At 30.6% G+C, this 12314-nt stretch overlaps 3 protein-coding genes across 3 annotated transcripts in view; 2 read left to right on the top strand and 1 right to left on the bottom strand.

Annotated features, from left to right (window-relative positions):
* LOC104788961 (putative pectinesterase 14) overlaps window positions 1-1051 on the bottom strand; it is a 2616-nt gene extending 1565 nt beyond the window's left edge. The window contains exons 1-3 of the mRNA XM_019245224.1: window positions 822-1051; window positions 565-736; window positions 5-34 (exon numbers count right to left, since the gene is read on the bottom strand). Of these exons, the coding sequence (XP_019100769.1) occupies window positions 5-34; window positions 565-736; window positions 822-1051 (432 nt within the window). The remainder of the gene's footprint in view (window positions 1-4; window positions 35-564; window positions 737-821) is intronic.
* Window positions 5192-6903, top strand: LOC104788959 (protein DMR6-LIKE OXYGENASE 1-like). The gene is made up of 3 exons (XM_010514717.1): window positions 5192-5250; window positions 6288-6488; window positions 6666-6903. The coding sequence occupies exons 1-3, from the start codon at window positions 5192-5194 to the stop codon at window positions 6901-6903; spliced, it is 498 nt and encodes a 165-aa protein (XP_010513019.1).
* Window positions 7657-8400, top strand: LOC104785851. Its single transcript, XM_010511141.1, has 2 exons — window positions 7657-7768; window positions 8058-8400. Exons 1-2 carry the CDS (start codon window positions 7705-7707, stop codon window positions 8357-8359), a joined length of 366 nt encoding a protein of 121 aa, XP_010509443.1. The 5' UTR covers window positions 7657-7704; the 3' UTR covers window positions 8360-8400.

The following is a 12314-nucleotide window of genomic DNA, read 5'->3' as shown; positions in this document are numbered from 1 at the left end:
CGACTGCTCCGGGGTTGGGTGCGGGAGACGTGTTCTTATACCATGCAAATGACAAAACGTTAAGGGTAGAGAAGTTTATTAGAAGCCATAAAACAGGGGAAAAAATCATTAGATACCAATAAAACAGAGAGAAAATTTTGTTAGATACATCAATTAAGTCTAACTATCCACCAACGAAGTAAATAATTCATTAGAAACTATAAAACAGAGGAAACAATATCTCAAAATTTTGTGTAAGAAAGAGAGACAATCATTAGAAACCATAAAACAGAGGAAGTTTTTAATTAGATACTCTATCAAATTTAAACTATCTACGAATGATGATACATCTCTTTAAAACCATAAAACAGAACAAAGACCACTTTACTTATTTTACCAGTATCTTAAGTTCCAAGCAAAAAAATTTCTCTGTTATTAAAATGAGACAACTTAACAAAAATTTCCATAGAACTAATAAATTATACTTCAAAATGATATAAGAAAATCAGAGAATATGATATAAGAAAATCAGAGAAAATGATATACGAAAATCAGTAAATTATACTTCAAAATGAGACAACTTACCTTGAAACTTATGTTTTTGGCAGTGAATTGATCTCCATAGAGAGCCACTGAGAAGCTTTCAGATGTTCCATGGGATGAAGAAGCTGTGTTGTTCCATTCAATAGATGTCCTTAAGAACCCCATACCTTGCATCACAAGGTTGTTCTTGTTCTTAGGAACAAAAACTCTCTCCCTAACAAAAATATATATATGATTAGACACCACAGGACATCTAAATATTATAAGGAAAAGGAAGAAGATTAGAGTGAAAGACTAACCTATAGATTCCAAAATCAATGAGTATGAGGGTCTTGGTTACAGTTGAGCCAATGCTTGCATTAATGGCATCTTGGATCTTTGTGAACCTTCCACAACCTTGAAGAGATACCTTGAACACCATGGAGTATCCCTTGGTGGGAAACTTTGAGAACTTAGCACATTTAGGAGAATCCATCTGAATTGGAGAGATGATGGATAGAAAGAAAATGAGGAAAAGCATGATAGACATAGTGTATCAAGAAGATGAAATGTAGAGAAATTTTTGAAGAGTTCAAAAGCTTTTTTTTTAAAACTTGGGGAAGATGAAATGAGGAGAAAAGCTTCTTTCCTTTTTTATAAAACTTGGGGAAGATGATGATGATGATGTTGGTCAATTAGTATCCCAATTTTCATTTGATATTTCTTACTGTCATCACAACTAAAGATTCCCTGAATTTTCTTAATTTGTTTTAATTTTTAATTTTTCACCTCTTCAACTTTGTATGCAATGTTTCTATATTCAGCAATTTATGCATATGGTTTTGTAGTTTAGGCATTTAAGAAATTTGAGACTCATAAACGTCCTTATGAGTTGGTGTCATAGCTTTTTTGCACATGATGCTTTTAACGCTAGTTATCTAATTTTAGTGTCTATTTTCGTTTCTGTACACTAAACACTAGCATACATTTTGATTCTGCACCGTTGAGAGTAATTGATATCATGTACAGAGAAATAATTCTTCCATGATTAATGTTGTATTTTACAAGCTAAGGTTAATGTGTAATTTGTTCTCAAACAAATAAAAAAAAAATCTGATTTTTGTTTTGAGAAAAATTCATTGAAGGCCTAAATTATTAACACACAATACAAAAATAGTATTTGTGTATGAAAGTTTACAAATAGTTGGGGTTTCTTCAAAATTTTGGATATTTGGTTTAATTGATATCATATACAGTGACATAATTCATCCATGATTAATGTTGTATTTTACAAGCTAAGGATCATTTTTAAAAGAAAAAAAAATAGTGTGTATATATAATAATATTTTATGATCATCTTCCAAAAAATTAAAAGAGTGTGAAAGTTTAAGGGGGTGTATTCAACTTGACATTTTAAGTGATTTGTGTAAAAGTTACAAATCCTATGTTATTCAATCATGGATTTTAAAAATTCTCCTGAAATCCACCGTTAATGAACTGATGATTTAAAAATCTACTTTAAAATCCACTGTTATTCAAAACAGTTTGTGGATTTGGATTTTAATAAGTTTTAGAGATTCTGGAGGATTTGAGAGGATTTGTTTAGTTAAAAAAACAAAAATCCAAATCTCATAGTTTTAGGTGGGATTTGAAAGAATTTTACCAAAAATCATATGAACTTCCCTAAAATCTATCAAAATTCCAAATTTACTAAATCTCTAAAATCCTCCAAAATCGTTGTTTCAATACACCCTCCTAAGTGTAGTGTAGAGATAGACTGAAAATAAGAATCATAAACAAAAATTATAGAAAACCAAACTAAAATGGTTTGTTTGAAAGTAAAAAAAAGAATAAAAAAATTGTTTATAAACCAAACCGAGCCTTGTTTAAATATAAACCGAACCAAATCAACCTCAAATATTAAAGCTTTTACTACAAGGATAGGAATACGCGGGAAAATATTTAAGTCATTTATTCATAACGCTGCCGAGAGAATTGCTAAACCGGACGTCAATGATTTGGATTTGGTTTAGAACCGCGCGTTGTGGTTAACAAGAAAAAATTAAATAAAAGGACGTGTAGTAGTCAGTAGCGTTTTCTTTGTTTTTGTAATGAAGTTTAAAAAGATACATTTTCATCACATCTATGTAATGTAATCATGATTTGGAATTTTACATCGAGGGAAACTGTCAATGATCGTCTCTTATCCAAATAAAAGATTCCCTGATTTTTATTTTTCTTTAACTTCTTATGAAATATTACCATTTTGGTTTAGTATAACAGAATATTTATTAAATGGTTTTGTAGTTTGTGCAAATAAGAATTCTTACAGGTCTATGAGGGTTGCTTTTACACTCATCTTCTGTTTTTCATTTATTGTTATGTAATAAACCAACTAAATAAAGGCACGCATTTTATTTTCAAGTATTTTGTTTTTAAATAATCTTTGTTTGGGAAAATCTCACAAAAACTTAAATTCTCCATACATATTTGTTTATGAAAAGTTCATAGGGTACGTAGAGATTTCTTAATTACTGTATAAAAGCGATATACAGTATGTGTATATAGGATAACCAAAGTATTTATCTGAAGATTGACTTTTTCACCAACACAATAAAAAGTCAACCTTAATATTCGACTCATTTAATTAGGCTAACGAAAATCCCAAAAGGTGAAACAAAAGCTTGGTAAAAAGAAAAGGAACATATGTTTGACAAGAGTAAATAATGTATGAGAAATATAGAAAAGATTGCTAAAAACTGACCAAATAAAGGATATAAACGAATTGATTACATTGTATTATGCCGTCCATATATAATATTTACTATAATATTCACATTTTTTATTTGCAAACAATATGTGTTTTTCTATATTAGAGGGTAAATTTCATTAGACACATCTTTTTTTTTTTAGGCAACCACCCATAAGACACATCTGCTGTATTACGAAATTTCGATGTATGAGGAAATAACATAAAGTCGACAGCTGCTGCTGACCACTGAAAACGAAACCTGAAAGGTTAGTGTGAGGCCTTTGGACCACCTAAAAAGTAATAATTTTTGACGTAGGGTTCATATTTACCAATTACGAACATAATTTCAATTTTGTTGCTAGAAAAATAACCATCTCTTAATGGCTTATTACCGAAATTGCTACTGCAAATTAAGACTAAACAAAATAATCTTAGATTATTACCGAAATAATCTACTGCAAAAATGGAAAACAATATTAAGAAAACACGCGGATCCTACTATATACCCTGGTCAGGTTCAATGTTGAGTGTTCTTCGGAAAATGTTATTGGGCCTTAAACTTACTTATGACCCAGTGAAAGCTGAAATTTAAGTGACTATCAAAATAAATCCATGCATTCATGCAATATAACCGGTTCGATAGATTATGGTATTGACTTTTGAGGCTAAGGCACGTGCGTGGCATAGAAGGTTCGACTAAGCTATGCAGTATATACATCATCATCTTGTTAAAAGGGAATTTTATTAGAAATACCACTTTTCAAACAAAAGTTGTGGAAAATGCCACTTTCTAATTTTCATTTTCAAAAATGCCATTTTTTATTTTGTGCCATATATGAAAAATACGAAAATACCCTTTCATTAAATCATTGATTATTAACATTTACAATTAAGATTTTGAAAATAAATCAAGATTGACATTAATTGTTTGTAAACATTTTGTTCATCATTTTGTAATAATGTGGTGGACAAAAACTTTGGTCGTTGTATTTGGTCTCCCGGAATTGCATATATGCAGTGTGGACATTGTTTTGGGTTAGTAGTGGACACAAATCTTCATATTAAACCTTGGATATGGTCTACTCATGAGACGAAGAACATAATGGTGATGGACAAAAAAATCTTGGCTACTAGATGTGGTCCATCGTATCTGCAGACCTGCAGTGTGGACAAGTTTTTTGTTAGCAATGGAAACAAAACACATGACCAAACGGATATAGTCCACTGAAGAGATAGAAGGACATTATAGTGGTAGACAAAAACCTGGTCGGTTGGATCTGGTCCACCGGATCTGGATACCTACAGTGTGGACAAGTTTGATAGTGGTAGACAAAAACTTGGTCGGTAGGATCTGGTCCACCGAACACCAGATTTGCAGACCTCAAGTGTGGACAAATTTAATTGTTAGCAATGGACATAAAACGCATTACCAAACATATATAGTCCACTAAAGAGAACGAAGGACATAATAGGGATGGAAAAAAACCTGGTCGGCTGGATCTGGTCCACCGGAGTTGCAGACCTGCGGGTTTTTCTGCCTGCGGTCGAGTATAAGAACTCTGGAACAAGACCTAGCGGTTTCACCTGCCACGGTAGAGGCAAATAGATCAGATGGAGGTCTCAGTTGAAGAGAATTGTGTCTTGATGAAGAATTTCTCCATTATATGCAGACTAAAGACTGAAACAGTTGGAGTTTTGCAGAAAGAGATTCAGTTTGTTTTACCCAAAAAAAAAGATTCAGTTTGTGGTGTAGCACCAACAGCAGACTGAGAAACACTGAGGTAGAAGAAGATGAAAAATCGAGAGAGAATGAAGATGGAGAAACATAAAAGTCGAGAGTTAAAATGAGGAGAGAGAGATTTGTTTTTTGGAAAAAAAAATTGTGTTAAATTATTATTTTGTGTTAAAAATAAAGAAGGGTATAATAGTATTTCAGTTATGGGGTTGTGGCAAGCGGGAAAAGGAATTGAGAAAAATGGCATTAACCAAAATGTTGGGTACTGTACATGGCATTTTTGATAAAATTCTCTTGTTAAAATCAATCCCTCACTTTCATATTGCATAAGCATTTGAACCATCTTCACCATTGTATCAGTCAAAAATAACCTGACCATGAAAGTTTAAATTTTAAATTCAGTTTAAGTTTAATTTCATGTATGTCACTAGTCATTAACACTAAGATATTGTAATATATTCATTCTGTGGCATCTATTCTAACCTAACAAGAATATTTCTAAGCCCACACTATCTTTGACTATAAACCCTTTCAATAAGCCATATCCAACTATTCCAATCAATCAAATTTCACTATTATTACTGCTTAAAAAGGCTGCTGATATGGGGTTGACATATGAATTAACCCCTTCATTTGGCGCATTCAAGTAATTTCATTATTGGACGCAATACAATTACTGCTTAATCTCGCGAAGCATCCGAAATCGTGTTTGCTGATAAGAAGATGAAAGCATAGAGAGTCTTGCATTAAATCTTCTACTAATTATTTGTTCTTTGTTAACTTTTTTTCTTATAAATATAATGTGTGTAAGTATGCAAAATTAAACCAAAAATTTACAATAGCGAGATAGATGTACGTATAGTAAGCATACTGTTCCTTTTTTCTTTTCTAATGGGATGTGTAGTCAATTTTGCATATATAGTTATAACAATTGGTCATATATCATATATGTGAACTCAATTTGGTTATGAGCTACACGATATAAAAATATGTTTGATGTATGATATTTTGAGGTGAAGCTATTGGTCATCCAAAGGGTATAAAAAAGATGTCATACGAGATATGGGAAGGCNATTTGTGTTAGTTATTTTATTTATTTTGGTTGTGGAAAGTGTGACGAATCATATTGATCATGGTCATATGAACATGTTAGGGCTCTTCATTTGAGATTTTTTTTTTTATTATTTTTTTTTAATTATTGGTGGTTTGGCTTTGTTTGGTTTACTTAGCCTTAGGTGGGTGGAAGCGCTCTTATATAAGATGCATCTATGTATCACCATTTGTTTCTGATGTGAGCAGGAAGATGATAGAAGTGTGTAAGAGATTCTTCGAGCTACCGTACGAGGAGAGATCAAAATACATGTCGGCTCCAGTACGATACGGCACGAGTTTCAACCAGATCAAAGACAATGTCTTTTGTTGGAGAGACTTCTTGAAACTCTACGCACATCGTCTGCCTGATTATCTTCCTTATTGGCCTTCTTCTCCCTCCGATTTCAGGTAAGATTTCCCACATTTACATTTTTTTTCGTTTTCTAAAATATCAAAAAATAAAATATAGATATTTTAAATTTTGAAATAACAACAAGAAATTTAACAAAGACTTTTAGCACATGTGTTTTAAGTATTAAACTCGAAAACAGGTAGTTCAAAGGTATATGTGTATTACATCTTTAGAGATATAATTCAGAATCTTTTACCAAATTCTTCTATTTTGATGGTGGAGGAGTTGCCAGAGGGAAGTCAGTTGATGGTGGTGAATTGTTATCCGCCTTGTCCGGAGCCGGAGCTGACGCTAGGGATGCCACCTCACTCAGACTACGGCTTCTTGACGCTTCTTCTTCAAGACGACGCCGAAGGCCTTCAGATTCTTTACCGTGACGAGTGGGTCACTGTTGATCCCAAACCTGGCTAGCTCTTTTGTCGTCAACGTCGAAGCATATTCCTTGAACGTTTTCTTAATTTCTTCTAATAAATGCAATCATTCCTATTTTCCATGAAGGGTTTTTTTTTTTGTTTTTTTTTGTTGTCTAAGTAATTTGTATCTTAAATTCCAACTATATTGTCTAACTTAGAAAAATATATAGTTTGTTACTACATAAAAGCATTTCTCATGAAAAATAATTCTACAAGATATTAATCATAGTTAGACTAGTAGTTAATTTTTGGTTGTTTAGAGATTGGTATTTAAAAGTGATTATCACGTCAAAATTAGTTTCTATAATATGGATCTCTATTTTTTTTTTTTTTTTTAACTAACAATTTTGGTCACTCTTTCTGTACCCTCACATTCACATGTAACTTTTTATTTATTTTATTTTAGTCAATAATGTATCATTAATTAGGTTCACAAAATCTCAAAACGAAAAATCTTGTCTAAAAGGATAGAATAAAAATATGCTGACCAAAACAAAAGGAAAGAAAAAACAGAAATTAGTGAGAATGTAGAACCAATCGCCAAAAAAGGAAACAAATATAAAACCGACGAAATAAAGGAAACAAATATGAATTAATTAATACATAGTATAATTGAGTCTTCCATAAAATTAACTTTTTTTTGGTTTTCTTTGGAAACAATAAAAATGTCATACTAACATTTATGTGATGCATTCTCTCCTACATATATTCTTAATGGCTTTGAGTCCGGGGCAAACACACAAATCTAAGTTCTGCATAAGTCCTAAGAAAATTGAAAGAGTTGGAAAGAGAGGAGGATATGTTGGCTTGTAAGAGTTTGGTTATCGGCCTCATAATTGTTTCTCTTTTTGGTCTTCACCAATGTAAGAATTTGTTTTAATATTTTTTCTCCCACAAATCAAAACTAACGATATATATGCAAGGTTTTATTAGCATGTGTGTGTTATTTTCAATGTATATATATTTACTTTTTGTTAAAGCCTTTTAAATGTACGTATTACACACTAGAATTAGTCCATACTCATACGAATTCAGTTTGTTACATGGTTAGTATTCTTTTTTTTTTTTATTTGTGTGATTACTACATGGTTAACGTTTTGTTTTATATATGAGCTAATAATGACAGTGTTGTTTGGTGCATAATATTTTCAGGTCAAGAAGATCATGATTATGAGCATCCAAAGGGAATAGAAAGATGTTTTACGCGATTTGTTGGAAGGCCATATAGATTGGAGGATTTGTGTTGTGTCGAAGCTCCTTGGATTTGCTTCGCTGGCTACCTTACGGAAGAATGCATCAAGAGGTGCCCGCCTCTTCGTGAAGGTGTTCCTCAGCCTCCACCGCCGCGAAAAGGAGCAGCGCCGTCTCCACTGCTGCGAAAAGGAGCAGCGCCCTCTTCACACCTGCGAAAAGGGGAGGCGACGTCTCCATCACCCATGTCATCTCATTTTTAATCAAGTCTTTCAATAAATAAATAAACCTTTTGGATGATCTCTTAAAATATTTAATTTAAACATTCAGAGTCGAAAATAATTTTCCATATTAATCATTTATATTGGTTCTTAAAAAGTGCGATGACAAATTGAAAATAAATAATAATCTCCCTACCTATTTATGGGATATATAGTCTATTTTGCACATATAGTTGTGAGAGCTGGTCATAAATGTGAATGATCAATTTGTTTATGAATTATGAGATAACAGAATATAAAAATATTGTTTGACATGTATGATATTTGCAGGTGAAGATAATAGTGTTATAGGAGGTGTATGGGAAAGCCATGGACAATAGAGTATTTCTGTTCTATCGAAGCTCCTCGGAGGTATATGGGAATAGTGTTATATGATATTTGATGCCTCACCAAGTGCCCACCGCTGTGAAAAGGAGCACCGACCTCTCTATGGCTACGGAAAGGAGCAGCGCCGTCTCCACAGCCTTCTCTAAGTTCTCTATAGATGTTTATGTGATGATGATGTGATGATGATGCCCTATATATATATATATATATATATGTCAAGTCGTCTTTAATCAGAAACTCCTTTTTTTTTAGGTGTAAAACCTTTTGAGTTTTGAGTTTTGAGTTGAGCCGAACATATGGCTCGTTGGCTCTTCGAATAATAATATAATTGATTACTTATTTATGTCTTTACTTTTGTTTTACTTTAGAGTCAGATATTATAATACTACTTTGAAATTGAATTAATTATTTTGGTTTGATAAGTTCGATGTAGAAAACAATTTATTTTGGTTTGATGAAAATCAAGTTTTCATGGTGGCGTATTAAGTTTTTTGTGGTTTAGTACTAGGTAATTAGTCCACGCAATGCGTGGTTGTATGCATAATAGTTTTGATTATATTTCTTAAATTTTCTGAAACTAAAATATTGTTTTACTAATGTATAATCTCAAAAAAAATATACTGTATGAATCTCAAAAAAATTTATAGAAATTTCTCAAACTAACACTCCTGTCAACATTTTTTTGGTAATGGTTATTTATTATACAAAATTTAAAATAAATAAACTTTTCTATAAATCAAAAATTAACCAATACTACAAAATAATATTACAAATTGATTAGCTATATTAATATAAATAATAATATAGAAATTTAAATTTTCCTGATATGAGAGAATCTATGTTTATGATCATGTTTTTATAAATTTAAAGATTTTTTCTTAATGACATTGTAAACATAAGACTGTAGTATAGTAAAATTGAATCAAATAAAATTATCAAAAAATTAGTATCTACATATAAAATTATTATATATAGAATATTCCTCATTTCAAAGTTTAAAGCAATTAAAATAATTAAAAAAAATATTAAAATTTTACCAAAAATATTCTTTCTTGAAATATAAATATATTAGTTGGAGGAATGAATGTAAAATTATTGGGTAGTAGTTACATTTGAGTTAAATGTAGAGTTAAATGGAGTTAAATGCCTTTAAAAGTGGGTTAATTATAAATAAATATTTTAATTTATTTTTGACTTAAAAGAAAAGGAATACCAAGTGGCTCAATCAAAATTTAAACTTACACTTTTTGATTGTTTTGTTGATATAAACTCAACACTCACACATAATATTCCAAATTGAAAATATTACTTTTGAAGTGACAAACTAAATTAGTTTTTAAAAAAAATTATATGAACTTCAATCTAAAGATTTTTTAAAACCCCAAGAATAATTTCAATCCTTTTGTTTTTTTTTTTTTGTTTTTCACTCATCAATTTAATTTATAGTGCTAGATTTCATACTAATGGTTTCATCTTTAGAGGGTTTAGGTAAATGGTATTTTAATAATTATATTATTTTCTATATTTCACTTCCAGTTAAACATGATTTCCTTTTGGAATCATTTTTCATTTTGCTTAAATCAGGAAAATCAATTTTTTATAATTAAGTTCTTTTTGTTTTCAAAAACCTCAAATCTTAAATAATATAAATATTATATTGATCTTTACATATTTATCTATTGGATCACAAAACAAAATAGACTTTACAAAATAAAATAGACTTTATAATGGATAATTATATTGATCATTCTAAATTATTAAAAATGATACATGAATATGTAAGATAATCAGAGTACATAATAGAGAATTAGAGATGAATGATTTCAACTTCATGACCTTATTGTGTGGTGAGTATTGTAAAAGTATTTAAAATAATGACTTATAAGATGCTAATCTAAAATAGATAATGAAGATAAACCTTTTAAAACAGATTCTCAAATAAACTTGATTTTTTGTTAAAACCAACATATGTGAATTTAAATTTAGCTATGGAAATTTTAAAAATAAATATGAATAGATTAGAAAGGCAAGAAATATAAAAGAAATATTTTATTTTTATATAAATAAAATAAAAATTAAAAACAATGTTAATTATATATAATACTTTCTAAATTAAAATATAGAATCATACTCTTACAACACATATTAGATATAACAACATTTGATATTGGTGAGAGAGGAGGAGAGAATGATTACTTATAATATGATAATCTAAATTAGATAATGGAGATGAATCTTAAAATATAAAAACAATGTAAAATATATACATCATGTAGTCTTTAAAATTAAAATTTCGCATTAAATTTTTACAATGATATTTCATTTGGTTTTTTGTAACTCATACAACAAAAATAAGAAATTGAAAACATAAAAAAAAATGATTTGAGATATTGTGGAAGAGAATGAGAGAATGTGAAAATGAGAAAGTAAAAAATGCTAATATGAAAAAATAGGGCAATGCTTATTTATATGATAAGAAGTGATGGAAGTTACATTTAGAATTACTGGAGTTACAAATATTATTTATTGTGTTTGAATAGGATTAAGTGGTAAAATATGATTAATGCATAATTTATTTTATTTTCAATTAGAATTTTGTTTTAATGTATGAATTAAATATATTGTATTAATTATGTCTTAAATATTATTTAAAGCAATTAAACAATTAGAAAGCAAATACAAAAATAAAAAAATGAGAAAGTATTAAAAGAAAATTAACCAATAAGGAGAGACCAAAGCCTTACTTTTATATATATATGATTCCTTAAGTTTGAGAATTGTATTAATAACGAAAAAAAAAGAAAAACGGCGTTACCTGAATTGCAAGAGCCGACTACTCGACCGGTGTAAGAAAATGGACGAAATGATGGTTATAGAATGTTTGCCATGCTGAAATGAGGTAAAGGTAGAGTCTTTGTCCCTGATCCTAATGAGTGTTTTCAGTTGGGTCAGAATATCCCAAAAAGATTTCTAGGTAGATTCTTAGAGATAGTTTAGAGTTTGGTAGAGATTAGTATACAATTCTAGGATGAAATAACATGAGAAAACAAGTTGAAGCTTTTGCTTGTGGAGAAAGAAACCAAACCATGAGAAACTAGCCTCGACCATCACGGTTCCCTTGGCCTCCAGCTAGCATCTTCCTGTTACCGGTATTTTACAAAGGAGTCGTCATATCCAACATGATGGACTCATCGTCTACATTCAGTCCCGGCATTTTCAGTGTTGCAAACTGGTTATTTACAAGGCCTTTCCCAACCAATCCTTCTTTGACCAACCTGCATACACTAGGGTCATCTATGCCATCATCAAGGGAGGAAGTGCTGTAATGTTTTTAGTTTCAGTTTCTAAGTCAGTAGGAGCGACCCTTTCAGTGTATGATGACCCTGTGTGTGGTTGTACCAAGAGTAGGCTCTGTCGTGGCTGCAGTGTCAAAACCAGAGAATTCTCTGAAGTTGCCGTATGAGAAAGTTCAAGATCAAGACTTGGCCCTGTTTCACTCACTAGCTTTGCTGTGTTTGCGAAAGTTCCTGGAGCTGTGGTTTTGATCTAGAGTCATAGATTGTAAACATTGTCTTCTGAATGGAATTAACCTTTACGCTTGATACAAAAT

Source organism: Camelina sativa, chromosome 5, assembly GCF_000633955.1.
Source record: "Camelina sativa cultivar DH55 chromosome 5, Cs, whole genome shotgun sequence".
Taxonomy (NCBI): domain Eukaryota; kingdom Viridiplantae; phylum Streptophyta; class Magnoliopsida; order Brassicales; family Brassicaceae; genus Camelina; species Camelina sativa.
This window is presented reverse-complemented; position numbering and strand designations above follow the sequence as displayed.